The 17,004-nt window shown below is 36.7% G+C and overlaps 2 protein-coding genes across 5 annotated transcripts in view; both read right to left on the reverse strand.

Moving 5' to 3' along the window:
• Nucleotides 1-4,237, reverse strand: part of XRN1 (5'-3' exoribonuclease 1) — a 158,772-nt gene extending 154,535 nt beyond the window's left edge. The window contains exon 1 of one of the 2 annotated variants that reach the window (XM_028504430.2): nt 4,057-4,237. In XM_028504430.2, coding sequence (XP_028360231.1) covers nt 4,057-4,131 — 75 coding nt within the window. In that variant the 5' untranslated portion in view covers nt 4,132-4,237. The remainder of the gene's footprint in view (nt 1-4,056) is intronic. The other variant, XM_036018321.1, reaches the window with a different exon arrangement.
• A 1,314-nt stretch (nt 4,238-5,551) lies between these two features.
• ATR (ATR serine/threonine kinase) overlaps nt 5,552-17,004 on the reverse strand; it is a 130,733-nt gene continuing 119,280 nt past the window's right edge. Inside the window, exons 42-46 of one of the 3 annotated variants that reach the window (XM_036018322.1) lie at nt 14,986-15,142; nt 14,723-14,876; nt 13,392-13,543; nt 7,362-7,467; nt 5,552-6,026 (exon numbers count right to left, since the gene is read on the reverse strand). In XM_036018322.1, the coding sequence (XP_035874215.1) occupies nt 5,853-6,026; nt 7,362-7,467; nt 13,392-13,543; nt 14,723-14,876; nt 14,986-15,142 (743 nt within the window). In that variant the 3' untranslated portion in view covers nt 5,552-5,852. Of the gene's footprint in view, nt 6,027-7,361; nt 7,468-13,391; nt 13,544-14,722; nt 14,877-14,985; nt 15,143-17,004 lie in introns of those variants that run through there. The other 2 variants (XM_028505028.2, XM_036018323.1) reach the window with 2 other exon arrangements.

Consider the following 17,004-nt stretch of genomic DNA (forward strand, 5'->3'; position numbering starts at 1 on the left):
CAATTGACTTATTGAAAAGAGTTCTAGGTGTGTAGTTTACACATCCAAACACCAATATAGATCTTGTTTACCTTATCAATGTAAAGAATTCTCTAAAATAAAAATAGAGGTAAGCTCTCTAGTTTGGTGGCCTCACATTCTTTTTTCTAATATTGGCAGCCATTGATACTTAATGCCTATTTTTATTAATTTATTTGAGGTTGCCAAATGGTAATATCCTATCATTTCTTCCTATCAACTAGAATATTTTTATAGAGAACATTTTACTATTTGGTTACCCAGTGATACAGGAAAGGTAGAACAAAATGCTTTCTTAACTTTAATCAGTTTTCAAGATTAGGAACAGTCCCTATCACCTTTGGAAGGGGACCCTTAAAGTATCTGAACTCAAGGATTTAAGCATATTTGATGGGTTTTAATACACTGGATTATTATTATTGAGGCTCAAATTGTACCTCTTGGGGACAACGCAAGCCTCTTCCAGTTGTCTCTTCAAATCCTTTGACATGTCTCTAGTAGTTTCTGGTAGCATCTTTGCTATATGGTATGACAAGTTTCCAGGACCATCTAGAAAACTTCCCATCTGGCCTAGAATCTGTCATTTCTCCAAGAAATTCCAATTTCTTTTAATAAGTAAGGTATTTCAAGACCATAACCTGGGCACTAAGGGTATATTCTGCTACTAGATTGATCATTGTTTCTAGGACTGTTCCATGGACAGAGGGATAGAGGTAGGAAATTTACACACATGCAATGTGTGTATCATAAATTCATATTGATGCTTTCGATTAAAATTCAAGCCAACTTTTGTTGCCTTTTCATTCTTCAGGTAACTATATTTAATGTCCACCACTGGTCCTCGTATTGATGTCTTCCCTAGCCATTTTGTCTGAAGCTCATTCTCTAGTAGACTCCTCGAGGAAGTGCTCAAAGAAACAATATTCCCTGAATTCTTGCACACTGAGAACAGTTTATCAGCTTACAGATTATACTCAAAAGTCAGTTCAGTTTCATGTTACTCCAGTTTCTTCTAGCACATAACTGTGATGGAAACCTAATTTTCTTTTCTTTACAAGTTGTGTGTTCTTTTCTTCTAACTGAAGTTTTCTAGTTTTCTTCTTTTTCTTTAAAGTCCAGTAACTTCATCATGTCTTGGCATTGATCATCTGAATCAAATTTCTTAGGCATATGTTATATTCTTTCAACATGCAGCTCCAAAAAAATTTTTTTTAATTTCAGGAAAGTTTTCTTTAATTATGTTTATTTATAAATATATTTTTAAGAATAAAAAAGCATGTTGAAAGAATATATTTATATAAAATATATATTTATAAATATAACTTGTTTGTATATTTATATACAAATTATATTTCTTTATAAATAAGTATTGTTATGTTGCTTTGATTTCCTTTTTCAGAAACCCCTATTATTTGTCTTTCTTATGACTGTCTCTTGAAACTTTATCGTTTAAAATTTCTTCTTTACACCTTCTGTTTTCTCATGGCCTCATTTGCTCTTGCCTTGCTGTTATTTTAAACTTCATTATTGAAATAATTATTTATGTCTAATTTTCCCTAGGTTCTGTCCCCTTATTGTGAATTTTCACACTTGATTTAGTTTGTTCTTTCATGTCTTATGCATTTTCTTAGTTCCTTTTTGCTCCTTTTGTAATAGTATGTTTTGGTCTGTTTTGTGTACATGTTTTTATTACAAGCGTTAATTGTAGGGAATGTTCTTTAGTTCCCTTTTTCCCCCCATGATAACTTTGTATGCTATTTAACTTTGATATTTTTCTGTTGCTCATTTTTATGTAAATTTAATTTTCCTGAACTTTTAGAGGGAAGGAGTTCAGGAAAGCTTTAACTTCACAGAGCTCCCTCTTCTGCTGTTTTGGGATAGGATAAAAATTGGGGGGTGGGGTGTTGCTTGGTGGTTTGTTTCCTAAGATTTCTTGACTCTGTAACCCTACCTCACTTTTATGTGGACCTTTTTCTTTTATCTCCACTGTCCCTTTTCTAATAAAATTTTATTCCACTCCCAGCAGTTTCTCCTTAGGCTAAGCTCTGCCTTAGAATGGTGCCTTGGCAAATCAGTTTTGAAAGTTCTAGGAGGTAGACTGCTCCTGACCATTAAAGCTCCTCAGTTACAGCTACTGCTATCTCATTGGCCCTCACAGTCTTTCAGTAAATATTCTGGAGTTCCATTCTCAGGTACACCAGATGTTGCACCATTGCTTCTTTCTTCCTGGCAAAGATGCCAATACTAATTGGGTCTAAAGGCTCTTGGTAGATTGTCCCCACTTCGTATTTTGGGGTTTGTAGGGATACTCTGTTATGTGGTTTTGTTGTAATTGTTCTATGTATTTTAAATGTTGCTAATTACTCTTTCTGCTTTTATGTAAGTATTCAGAAACCAAAAACCATGTTACTATTAACCACCAACAAATTTCCAGAACACACCCCTCCACCAAACCCAGCCCCCTCCCCAGCCCCCTCCCCACAGGACTAGCTATTGGACCATTGTGACTCACTCAAGCATTAACATCTTTCAAGCGCTGCTTGAGAGTAGCGTGATAACCCCATCATAACATCTGCTTTTGCTGTTGTTAAGTACCAGTATCAAACAGTACCGAAAGACATCACTTTGATAGACCAAGTTTAAACCCATCTTTAGTGTTCAAATCATAAAGCTACCTTAAAGATATTACTTTTGTCCTTTAGTAACAAAATCCTTAGGATGGAGACAATCAGATATTTTCACCAAACCAAATTCTACACCAAAGACTACAAAGTAAAAAATATTACTAAACAAATTACGTATTATCAAGTGAGTCTGAATAACAATCGCTTTTTTTTTTCACTTGAGAGACAAAGTGCATGATGTGTGGCAGGTACAAACAAGTTTTCTGAAAGACCACGAAAAGCCAAAGTTTACAATGGAGTACTCTCCATTTCTGCAATGCACTAGTAACCTTTCATTACCCTCTTCTCTGGAAATAAATATTTTCCTAAATGTAACTCAACCCATGTTTCAAGTAAATGAAAGATAAACTACGGTTTTGGAAATTTTGAAAGCTTTTCCTTATATATGAAATGATTGTAATCCAACAACAGAAAAATTCTTTCAGGAAGTTTAACCCTACCTTCATGCTTATGGTATTTTTAAAAAAGATTAAACTATATGTAGAGAGCACGATGTTGTTCCCTATATTGGTACCCCTCCACTGTAAATACAATGCTATCCATCACAAATCATTCAATTAGCTATACACATTTCAAAACTATTTTCTGTAAAATACAAAATGGACAAAAGGTCTACAAATATTAAATGTGACAAACACTAACCTATCACCCAAAGTCTAGCAGTTAGATAACTGCTTTCTATTATCTTTCCACAGTTCCAATGTATTAATTAGTGCTCTAACAATCTCAACCAATCTATTTCAATCTCACAATGAAGCATCTAAACAACGCGCCCTAATCCAAGTGTACTCTTGTTCTTTTGGAATGGGAGAATGGTACTGTCGTCAGAACAGAAAAAGGGCAACAGAAGGTACAACAAACGGGAACCAGCAGCTACGCCCGGAAGCCCAGGAGTCCCGGCAGGTGCGAAAGGTTCCCCCGGAAGTAAACACCTACGGCTGCGCAGGCGGTGCTAGCGGCGAGTCCGCCTTCTGCGCTGCGGGCGGGGCTGGCAGGTCTTAGGAGGACTTGCTCCCCGGCTTGCGACCTCTAGAGGGGAATGCGCACCCTGCAGCTCCAGGAGGACTGCGCGCTCACTAGAGCTGGCCTCCCCAGGACTGAGTATCGGGATCGCAGCAGGCTCTGTCGGCTGGGAGCCGTCACAACCGCCACGGTCAACGGAGCTCGGTCGCAGAAGCGCCACCTGTCCTCGCCCCCACCCAGATCGTTGGGTGTTCTCAAACCTTCGGTCCCCTCCTTAGACTCTTATCCGTCGATGACGAGGAGGCGGAGACCGGAAAACCCCGTTTCTGGGCGGAGAGGGCCACGAAGCCCAGGTCGTCGGTCTTCTAACCGCAAGCCCTCGCTCACCCACCTGATGCTCTTTCACCACTTCGCTGAGGCAAGGGTACCGCTCCGAAATCCATCGGTAAAACTTGGGGACTCCCATCTCCACTGTCAACACTAACTCCACCAAACCGAAACCAAACGCCCCGCCGGGCCCTACGCCGCCCACGCCACCGCCGGCCGTCGCTCTGCTGATGACAACACACCGCCTGCCCGACCATAGAGAGTGCCCGCCTGATCTAGAGTGGCTGGCCCGAGGCCGCGTCTGGGACGGGGCTCCAAATGCCCCCCCTCCCCCAACGCGCTCTTTGCGAGCGCTCAGGCAGCTGTGACGAATGTGATGCTTAGTTCTTTTTTCAAAGCATGTTTTTGTATATTTCTCATTACCATTTATCCCCTTTTATACTCGCCTCCTCCTCGTAATAGCCGACACTTCGTTCTGAAAACCACCAGGCTTCTTAAAGACTACTACTGAACACTGAATTTTCTCTTGTTTGCTGTATTCTCCCAGGGTGCTTATCTAAGTATTTTTTTCAACAGATTTATTGGTTTAGTTTTTCCTGGTTGAGAGTGAGGGTTTTTTTTTTCTCTTTGAGGGATACATACGTACAACAAAGTTTCGTTTAAAGAACTCTCTTTAACATGTTATTTATTGAAAAAAATTTCCTAACTCCCTCCACCCCAACCCAGCCTCCTCCTCAACTTTTTAATATAGTATTAGGCCTTCAATTGTAAATTATATGTTTGGTTTTCACGTTCGTACCTCTTGGCTAATCCTGTTTTCCCCATCACACTTTCAACCGTGCAAAAAAAGAACTGTCCCAAGTAAACTTAAGTCATCTGTCATAAAAGTTTTCCATTTATTTGAATGTAATAACCTCATTGCTTTGTAATTATTGTGGACTATTTTAAATCCTCTGCAAAAAAACAACGAAAAAAATTAACCACGTGAAACATTTTTTAGATTTTAAAATCTCACGAAACTTTAAGTATTACTGTCTTCCAAAATTAAACACTCTGGTACACTTTCAGTATGGCAGCATTTTTAAAATTACGGAATGTTTGTTTTTTTCATATGCATGCTTTTTGTCTTATGTTTTTTTCCAGATCACACAATGCAACCATATAAAAAAGCAGTTTTATTAAGTGAACATAATGATATACTATTTATGTCTATACCTCTGGATTGTCAGTTCTTAGAAGGCAGGGGAAATAAGCTCTATACACAAATCCAGCAGTGTTTTGTCCACAGAATTTATTCAATGTAATTTTTTGTTGTTCAAATGAATCCTTATGCTAACAAGTACTTAAAAACTAAAAGCTGTAAAATGAAGTAAGTCTGGCTTACAACTTGCAAATACATATTTTTATTTCTTTTAACATTTTATTTATTTTTAAATAGAGGGGAAAGAGAGGGAGAGAAACATCAATGTGTGGTTGCCACTAGAGCGCCCCCTACTGGGGACATGACATGGCCCACAACCCAAGAATGTGCCCTGACTGGGAATCAGACTGGTGACCCATTGGTTCACAGGCTGGCGCTCAATCCACTGAGCCACACCAGCTAGAGCTATATGTATTTTTAGAGCATAAGAACATTTCATGTTCTATTTTTCTAGTGGTTATAATACACAGTAGATAGTGAGGAAAGCACTGTTATATTTCAGCACTGTGATATTTCATCACAAATATTAACAATCGGAGAAATAATACATTTTCTGAGAACATAAAGCAACTTATATTGTACTGTACTTTGGAATTGAACATATAAAAATATAAATTATGAAATGTTAATTTTAGATTAACATATTCTTTGAAGTAATTTCACATATATGGGGTCCAACCAAGGTACATTTGGCATAGTAAGTTTTCATCAGTAGCTTCTTGTATAAGGTAATGTACATGTCCTTCAATAGATAAGGGCAGCCCTGTCACTCTGTTACGGGTCTTGATTACACCTTGCAGTCGCTGCTCGATATCAAGAACATGGGTCTTGGCCTATAAGAAAAAAATTGAAAATCATAAGACATAAGGACCTAATGCCATGTGCATGTTGATAATTTGGAATTACTATCTTTCTGTTATTTAACAAATGTGAATGCCATTTTACTGACCCCATTTGTAACAGCAAATACAAAAGAAATGAAACAAGTATAATGAGATTGATTTGAAGGCCTGCAATGTTGATCCAACATCAACTATTTAGGCATTTTTCTGGACTTCGTGTAATAGGGAATATTAGTAGGGAGTGAATTCTTTTTTTTTCACAGTGTTGATAGAAGAAATCATTTTTAATGTGTACTGACATACTCAGGATCTGAATGAATATGTTTGCTGCTACTTAACAATCCCCAGCTGTTAGTCCCTTAGTTTTGTTTCAAAGTGGTCTTTTCAACTTTGTTTCCTGTTTGCCTACCAGTGACACCTGTTGTAGACTCACCACCCGTTGTGCTGTAACGGACTACATGTCAGTGGTGTAAGTCAATTTACCATGTCTTAATTTAACCTTTGTAAACCTTTCAATTTTAAGTGCTTAAATAAGTAATATTTTGCAATAAAAATAGAGTCATCCCTCACTATATCATGGTTCACTTATTGCGACTTCACTGTATCAAGGGTTAAACCCAGGACTGCATACTTCACTGGTGAATACCCATATAGAATTTTATGTGTTGTTAAAATTACGTAGGTTTAAGAGTGTAGAAAGTGTTTAAAAGCATATGAAGTGTTTATAAGAGTGTGGGAAAGTTTAATAAGAGAGTGGGAAAGGTTAATAAGAGTGGGAAAGGTTTATAGGAGTGTGGGAAGGGTTTATAAAGCCTTAAAATATATATAAATAATAAAATAAATATAACACCGCTATTTCGAGGATTTTCACCTATCTCGGGGGTCTCTGGAATGTAACACCCATGATAGGTGAAGGATCACTGTATAGTGATATAATTAACCAGCCATAAATTTACCTCTACAGAGTGTTAACTGAGTTCATGTATTAGATACTTACATATTTCTTATGATGATTGTAAAATTAGAGCAATTAAAATGTTAAAGCTGAGACCTGCTGCTCTGTAAGTTACACAATTTGTGTTCAAGTTTTTCCCACTCATAAATGTAGCTGTCTATGGTTTAAACAAGTGTGTCCTCAATTCTCTTAGTACATAAATGATAATAATGTTAACATGAGTAATGACAATAAAGAAAAGTTGGGCATTGATGTACTAGAAAACTAAATTTCAGAGTATTCAATAGTCAGTCACTGATAGTATTTAGAATCAGTTCTCATTGGTAGAGATATACAGTATCAGTTCACATCAGTCTACACCTTCTACTAACCTTTTCATTGACAACTTCCCCAGTTTCATTCAGTAGTACTTTGGAATGTCCTTTCACCGGTTTACTCCATTCCACAAGAGGATCATGAAGAAAAGTCTTTAAGACACTTAAAAGGAAAGAAAATATTACAGTAACAATACAATGTTAACTTTGTAAAAAGAAATCTTGGTAAAGTTGACACAGGTAAAGAATAAGTGAAGGATGAGAAGCTAATGGTAATACTCTTAACAACACATTATTACTGTTTCAGTAAAATATATGAAATTATTATTTGGGGATGACAGAAGGGAGAGGAAAGAGGTGGCAGGGAAGAGACAAGATGGGGGAGGTCAGAGATTCTTGGGAGTAGAGTACAATGTTCTGTGTGCCATCTCTGAATGCACAGTGTAAACTAGTTAATGACTATTTATTGAATGAGTAAATTTCGTCCTCTGCCACATCTCCACAATGACCAGAAAATAACCAATAGCTACCATATGGACAGACCCCAGCACATTATTTTTCTACTGTGCTCTACATGTCAGATCCATGTAAAAACCCACTTAGATACCTTATAGACAACTTAAATTCATTATTTTCATAACAAAACTCATGATTTTTCCCCAACTATTTCCCTTTTGATCAGTAAGGAACATCATCCATTCACTGGCCCTGAACAAAAAATTAGGAGTCATCCTTGCCTCCTCTTCTTCTAAACACTTAATTCTACTTTCTAAATCTCTTTATAATATCCCCACTTATCTCCATCTTGGCTGTCACTACTTCATTTAGTGCACCATCACTGTTTGCCTCAGTTTCTGCAACAGTACTCTTCACTAGTTTTCTGGCCTCTCACCCAAAATGGAATTAATTTTTCTACAGTGCAAATATGATGATCTCATTTCCTCTTCTTTTTTTATTTTCTTCTTAAAACTCTCCAGTGACCTCTGGTTGTTCTCAGGACAAAGTTTAAATGTGTAAACTGGCCTTATGTGGACCTTTCATAATCTAGCTCTGCCTCTCCTCCTAGAAATAAAGTACTTGAAGTCTATCCTCTACGATACAGTATTGCATTTCTCAGGCAGGCCATGCCTTCAATAGCATTGATATTTCTATGACTTAGAACACTCTTTTCCCTTTTACATGACCAGTTCTGTGTATCCTGAAGGCCTCAACTACTTGTTCCAGAAATTATTTCCTGACTTCTTTTAGACTAGGATAGGTGCTCCTAGTTAAGTGTTTCACAAGATGCTATACCTCCTCTTTCAGAGAATTTGATTTTGCTTATTATGTCTAACTAACCAATGCATTCTATGATAATGTTTGATAGACAGCTTTTAAATAAGAAGGTGAATAAAGGAGCCTTTTAAGTCCTTTTTAAAAACTACAGTTGACCCTTGAAACAATATGGGTTTGAATGTGGGTTCACTTATATAAGGATTTTTAAATAAGTATGTACAGTACTATAAATTGTCTCTTATTTTCTTAGTAACATTTTTTCTCTGCTTTACATTATAAGAATACAGTATATAATACATATACAAAATATAGGTTAATGGAACATTTACGTTCTCCAGTAACATTAGATGGAGAAAAATAATCCTTTTAAAAAATGCTGCTGGGACAATAGGATGGGCATATTCAAAAGAATAAATATGGACCCCTACACCTCACACTAGATAGAAAAAATAACTGAAAATGACCAAGGATTTAAATATGAGAGCTAAAACTATAAAACACTTAGAAGAAAACATAGGTGTAACTCTTGATGACTTCGGATTATACAATAGTTTCTTAGACATGACAGCAAAAGCACAAATAATAACAAAAAAAATTGGGAAGTTCTGGCCAAGATGGAGGTGTAGGTAGAAATCCTTCCCTTCCTTGCACAACTAAAAGGAGGATAACCAATCTAAAATCAATAAACAACCGGAAGTGCCAGAAAATTAAACTGCATGGAGCTCCCACAACCATGGAATAAAAGAAACAGTACAACGGAACAACCAGACCTAAAAGGCAGTGGATGGAGAGAACCCACAGCGAGGCGGTGGAGAGAGGATAGGACTGGCTGCAGCAAGGTGGCAGGCTGCGCGAGCGGGGCTGACTTAAGGGGAAACTGAGACTCAGACCCAGCTGCGGACTATGGCAGTTGCTGCAGTGGGAGAAACTCCCAGTCTCACATGAGAGTTTGTGGAAAGTGGACTAGAGACCAGCAGGTGAGCTGCACTGTTCCTCCTCTGGCCCCGCCCCCACAGGCAGCACCACAGCATGGCAAGGAGGTTGCCCAGCCTGGGTGACTACCAAAGTCCCTGGCCCCTTACAAATTAACAGGTGCCCCAAACAAAGAAATTGGGCCAAAATGAAAGAACAAAGCAAAACTTCAGAAAGAGAGCTAAGTGAGGAAGAGATAGCCAATCTATCTGATGGAGAATTTAAAGCCCTGGTAATCAAAATGCTCACAGAACTGACTGAGCTTGGTAAAAAAAATGAAAGAACAAATGAAAGATACCCAAAATGAAATAAAGCAAAATATTCAGGGAACCAATAGTGACAGGAAGGAAACCAGGACTCATATCAATGATTTGGAACAAAAGGAAGAAACAAACATCCAACTGGAAGAGAATGAAGAAACAAGAATCAGAAAAAAAAATAAAAAAAGAAATCAAGAAAGGCTTAGGAACCTCTGGGACAACTTGAAACGTTCCAATATCTGAATTATAGGGATGCTACAAACAGAAGAACAACAGCAAGAAATTGAAAACTTATCTGAACAAATAATGAAGGAAAACTTCCCCAATCTGGTGAAGAAAATAGACTTTTAGGAAGGCCAGGAAGCCCAGAGAGTCCCAAACAAGTTGGACCCAAAGAGGAACACACCAAGGCACATCATCATTAAGTAACCCAAGATTAAAGACAAAGAGAGAATCTTAAAAGAAGCAAGAGGAAAGGAGACATTTAACTACAAAGGAGTTCCCATAAGGTTATCAGCTGATTTCTCAAAAGAAACCTTGTAAACAAGAAGGGGCTGTAAAGAAGAAGTATTTGAAGCCATGAAAGGCAAGGACCTACATCCAAGATTACCCTATCCAACAAAGCTATAGTTTAGAATGGAAGGGCAGATCAAGTACTCCCCAGACAAGGTCAAGTTAAAGGAGTTCATTCATCGTCACCAAGCCATTATTACAAGAAATGTTAAAGAGACTTATTTAAGAAAAAGAAGTTCAAAAATACAAACAACTATCAACAAGTGAACCTAAAACATAAAGAAAGAAAAAGAACAAAAACTAAGCAAACAACCAGAACAGGAACAGAATCAGAGAAATGGATATCACATGGAGGGTTTTCATTAGGGAGGAGGATGGGAGGAATAAAGGGGAAAGGTACAGGGAAGACGAAGCATAATTGGTAGGCATTAAATAGATGGGAAGAGGTCAAAAATGGTATAGGAAACAGAGAACTCAAATAACTTCTATGTACAACCCATGGACATGAACTAAGGTAGGGGGAATACTGGAGGGTTGGGGGGTACAAGGTGGAGGGGAGATAAAGGGGGAAAATTGGAAAAACTGTAATAGCATAATCAATAAAATTACTTTTAAAAATAAATAATTGGAATTTATCAAAAATAAAACTTTTATGCTTCAAAGGACATCATCATCAAAAAAGGGAAAAGACAACCCATATATGAGAGAAAATATTTGAAAATCATCTCGTAAGGTCTAGTATCTACCTAGCTAAAGAACTCTTACAACTTAACAATAAAAAGACAAATAATCCAATTTAAAATGGGATTTGAATAGACATTTGTCCAAAGAAGATACACAACTGACCAATATGACATAGGGAAAGATGTTCGTCATCACTGCTCATTAAGGAAATGCAAATTAAACTCACAATGATGCATAGGTGGAAGCTACACATGGTTTTCTTGGGCAAATCCCTGATTTGTCTGTTGTGTCCTATCAGTAGGTGGCAATACTTGGTGTCAGATGGTTCCAGCCCCAAGTCTGGGTGGGACTCCCCGACACTTGAAGACTCCGGCCATGCCTGGGCAAGGCACATAGAAACTAGTACCAGCCAAGGAATATCAAATGCAAGCACAAGCACAGCTTAATCAAGCAACGGAACACACAGACCTGTGCCCAACCCCGCTGCCTGCCCCTATTGAAGCATTTCCCTAGCCTCAGACTGTTACTGTGGGGAGGTTGGGTATAAGTCTGGGGTTGGAATGGAAGAGGAAGTGGGAAGTTAGACCCTGCCAGGTCCCTTTTTGCACTCTTAAATTGGGAAGAATTTCAAACATATGGCAACAGTCCACACAGTAGTACAGTGAAACTCCTGCTCCGATCATGTACCCACCCATTTCTGACCACCAATTACCCAGGACCCATCCTGTCCCCTCCCATGTGTTTTTAAAGCAAATCTCAGGCATCCAGTTTTTCTTTCTGTATTTGAGGATGCATCCGTCCAAAATAAGGGCCCTTTAAAACACAATCACAAAACTTTTTAAACACAAAAAGTCAACAATTGTGTAATATCATTACATGTCTGGTAAATATTAAAAAAAAAAACCCACAATGAGATACCACTTCACACCAACAGGACAGATAAAATTAAAAAGACATACAATCAAGTGTTGGTAAGGATGTGGAGATATTGGAGCTCTAAGACATTGCTAGTAGGACTGTAAAATATTATAGCTGCTTTGTAAAATAGTTTGAAAGTTCCTCAAAATGTTAAACTTAAAAGTTTACATAGGACCCAGTAATTCTACTCCAAGGTATATCCAAAAGAACTAAAAACACATATCCACATAAAACTTATATGCAAAAGTTCATAGCCACACTATTCACAATAGTCAAAAGGTGGAGATAATCCAAATGTTGATGAACTCATGAATGGATAAACAAAATGTGGTATCCATACTATGAAATATTACTTGGCAATAAAAAAAATGAAGTATTGATACATACTACAGCATGGATAAACCTTAAAAACATCACACTAACTTAAAACAGATACAAAAGCCTCCATGTTGTATGATCCCATTTATATATGAAATGTCCAGAACAGGCAAATCCACAGAGACAGAAAGTAGATTAGTAATTGCTAGGGTGTGGTCAGAGAGTAAGGATGGGAAATGACTGCTAATTTCTTTTGGGGATAATGAAATGTTTTATAAATAGATAGCAGTGATGGTTGTTTTATAATTAGATAGCAGTCATGATTGCACAATCCTGTGAATGAACTACAAACCACTGTACTTACACTTTAAAAGAGTGAATTTTATGATATATAAAATGTTATGCATCCGTCCAAAATAAGGGCCCTTTAAAACACAATCACAAAACTTTTAAAACAGCCCTGGCTGGCGTAGCTCAGTGGATTGAGCGCGGGCTGGGAACCAAAGTGTCCCAGGTTCGATTCCCAGCCAGGGTACATTCCTGGGTTGCAGGCCATAACCCCCAGCAACCGCACATTGATGTCTCTCTCTCTCTCTCTCTCTCTCTCTCTCTCTCTCTCTCTCATCTCTATCTCCCTCCCATCCCTCTCTAAAATGAATAAATAAAATCTTAAAAAAAAAAACACTTTTTAAATAGAAAAAGTCAACAATTGTGTAATACCATTACATGTCTGGTAAATATTAAAAAAATTAATTTACGGATGTTATGGGCCCTGGCTGGTGTGGCTCAGTAGATTAGTGCCAGCCTACAAATCAAAGGGTCACAGTTCAATTCCCATTCAGAGCACACACCTGGGTTTGTGGGCCAGGTCCCTAGTGTGGGGTGTGTGAGAGGCAACCACACATTGATGTTTCTCTCTCCCTCTTTCTACCTCCCTTCCCCTTTGTCTAAAAATAAACAAAAATCTTCTAAAAAACCACATATTAAACAGTAAATAAATTTTATGATATGTAAATTATATAAAGCTATTATTTTAAACAATCTATTTTAACCAATGCAAAGTGGCTTCTATATAAAGAAAACATACTTAGGAACAATAACTGCATTCAAAGTTACTATAAATTATTTACAAAATACAAATGATTACCTCATTAAAGGCTCTCTCTGATCTCGCATCAGCCTCATTGTAACTTCACAAGCTCTTCGAAAAAGACCTTCTGTTCCCATTGGACCCATTCCATTAACCATATTATGAGTCAGGCGAAATGGAACAATTTCTGGAACTTCAAAGGTTTCTCCCTTAAAACAATGCATTTTATTAAAAAGTAATAATGTTAGAATTTTTAAATGTTTATGCAAAAAATTTAAAACTTCATGTCTAGACTCACTTAGCAAAGAGCACACATACTGTCAAAATATATATTGATATTTGTAACTATTTTTGAAGACTGTATCATAAAGGATCTATATGACTCTACCTTTACTTGACGTGGATAAGATCTAGAGGATGAATGGACTCACCTTTTATTGAATTACTATGGTAAACAGCAGTATAGAGAAATTTTTATGCATTCAATATTTAGTCTTATTTAGCTTCCTTAATCTCCTTCCTTGAATAATACAAAGTACATACAAATATTATCACATTTTCTTCTTGTCTTTAAGACTTTCACTTAAAACAGCAAAGGAAAAGATATAGCCAAGTATGAGATGTTCACATCCCTCAGACAGGAAATGTAACATGAAATATAATGAAATCCATCCAGTTCATTTATTTTTTGTCATTTTCTAACCTGCCTTTCCTAGGACTTTCTCATCCCTCCAGTTTTCTGAAATTCCTCTCTTGAGTGATTTAACCTATGCCAGTGGTTTATCTTTGATTTGTTCTCAGTTTGGTCTGTGACCTTTCTTCCTTTCTTGTGATAACTGAGGCAACCCCATTGAGAATGATGACAAAGAAAAAAGTGGTTTTACCTGCCAGTCTGCTTTCCGGGATCACAACACTAGAAAATTGGAGGAGGTCTTAGGGAAAGTCCAACTACCTTAATTTATTCCCAGGTCCCACTTTAGACCTATAGAATCTGAATCCCCTGGGATGTTTCCTAGGTATCTGCAATATTATGAAAACTCTTAAGATGATTCCAATATGCTGATAGGTTTGGAAACCATCACTGCAAACTACTTTATTTCTCTAAAAATGAGTCTCAGTAAAATCAACTGTTCTGTCCATGTTAATATAACTAAGAACTAACTGAATCAGAACTTGAACCTATGTTTTCAGAATTAAGTTCAGTGCTAGTTTTATTATATTACTCTTTTGAGTTCTATTCATCCTAAGTTCTTATACTGAGGGCAATGGGAAATGTGACTCAACTGTAAATATAACTGCTACTAATGCGTATGTTTAGAAGAACAGTTGTGGAAGAAGGAAGATTAGCAGAAAACATACAATTAACTAAAGTAAGTCACATCACATACCTTATTGAAGAGACAGTTGAAATCCACATGTACACATTCTCCAGTCAAAGAATCAAAGAGAATGTTTTCACCATGACGATCTCCAAGGCCCAGGATATAACCAACCATTGACATAACTGCAGTGGAACGGCAATATGCTGATCTGCTACTGTACCTAAAACAAATTCAATGCCTATCAAATATCCTCATGCATATCAGTCAACACATTTAAAATACTTTTTCAATTCCAACCATAATAATGTATTATAATCTTGGTAATTTACCATGATGTTGGATCAGGGAATGTTCTCAGAAACCACTCATGAAAAACAGGAGGATGCCTGGGCAGGAGAAATTCTTGAAATACTTTGAGTTTTTCAGACAAAGCTGCCGTCTTTGGTAGCATACATTGGCGAAGTTCCTTACCTGTCATATAAACTCCTGCAAGGTAAAGTGATTTCCATTAATCACACACGCCAAATGAGGAAAGGGACATTTGTTGTTGCTGTTGTTATTGTTTCTGTGGTTAAAATAGGACAGGAAGTGTCTACTTTTATTCAAATTGGTATTCAAAAACAAAAATAGAAAATTTTCAATTATGCATATGTAAATTTATCTCCTTGTTGATTATAATTAATGACAACTAAAACCAATGTTTGGAATCAAACAACACCAGAAGATAGCACTCAGAATAAGTCCAATGCGAGTGCTGTTATTCCTCACTGAAATTACAGTGACCTCTCTGTTAGTCAGGACATAGTACAGGTCCACACTGGATCATTACTATGAAACTTACTATGGTGCTCTGAAATAATTTACTCTCACAAAAGCTAGTCTGCAAGATTCACCTGGTTCTTAAATTATTATCTTGCACAATGCAAATCATCTGGGGAAGTAGAGGAACTTTTCCTTGATATATATTTATGAGCCACATCAGACGACTGGTCTGACTCTAATCTATCAAATGCCTTTTAGGCCTACCTTGGTTTGGTGCTTTTTATACCTAAGGCACAGCTAAAAGTTTTATGGACAAATTTGCAATTTGAAGTTCTTAGAGTCAAATGTTGCATAGTTCAACTGTGTGTTCATGATAAGGTAAAATATATATATATTTTAAAATCCAATAACAGTAATTAAAACTTATACAATATTTCATCTTTCTAAATAAAATAGTCAACAGCAAGTTCCTTGAAATCAGGTTCAAATATGTTTGAACTGTAGTTCTGCAACATACTAGCTATGCAAACTAGATAAATTACTTAACCTCTCTGGTACTGTTCATAAAGAAGGTATAATTAGGCTTGTTAACATTACCAAATATCATATAATGTATTGTGTCATACTTAGCACAATACCTGTAAGACAGTAATTTATCAATTTTACTTAATGTTATGGATTAAGTTGTATTCCACCAAAATATTTTGAAGTCTTAACCCCTGATACCTATGAATGTCACCTTATTTGAAAATAGGGTGTTTGTCCATGTCATCAGGTTAAGATGAAGTCATTAGGGTGGGCCCTAAATATAATAATATGACTGATATCTTTATAAGAAGAGAGAATAGACACAGACATAGGGAGAATGCTATGATAACTAAGGCAGAGAATGGGCTGATATGTCTATAAATCAAAAAACATCAAAAGTTGCTGGCAACACCAGAGGAAAAAGGTTTAGAACAGATTCTCTCCTAGGGTCTTCAGAGATAAAGTGGTCCTACTGACACTGTGATTTTGGGCTCCTAAGCCTCCAGAGCTGGGACAGAATAAATTTCCATTGTTTATAATCAGTTTGTAGGACTTTGTTACAGCACCCCTAGAAAAGTAATATATTTACTTTCTCCTTCACTCTAATAAATTAATATATATTTTAATGTATTGCATCTCATACATTTAAAAACTATTTAGAAATAATTTTAGAATTATAAAAATTGCATAAATGATATATAGAGTTCTCATATATTCATCACCCAGATTTTTTATTGCTTATCTTTCTCATAGCAGTAGTACAATTACCTAAATCAGAAAATTATTTTGTTATAATATTATTACTTAACCTTTAGACCTTATTCAAATTTCACCAACTGTCCTACTACCACACTTCTTCCTAGGTCAGGATCCTATCCAGGATACCATATTGCATTCACCTCCATAATGTCCTCAAATCTGGGAAATTTCTGTCTTTGTCTTTCATTATGTTGACATTTTTAAAGTGTCCTGAGCAATTATTTTTGTTTTTACACTGTAAAGTTACTATTTCTCACTTTGTCCTTAATAAACTATTTTGCAGGGATATACATTGAGAC

The sequence above is a fragment of the Phyllostomus discolor genome, chromosome 2, assembly GCF_004126475.2.
Source record: "Phyllostomus discolor isolate MPI-MPIP mPhyDis1 chromosome 2, mPhyDis1.pri.v3, whole genome shotgun sequence".
NCBI classification, from domain to species: Eukaryota; Metazoa; Chordata; class Mammalia; order Chiroptera; family Phyllostomidae; genus Phyllostomus; species Phyllostomus discolor.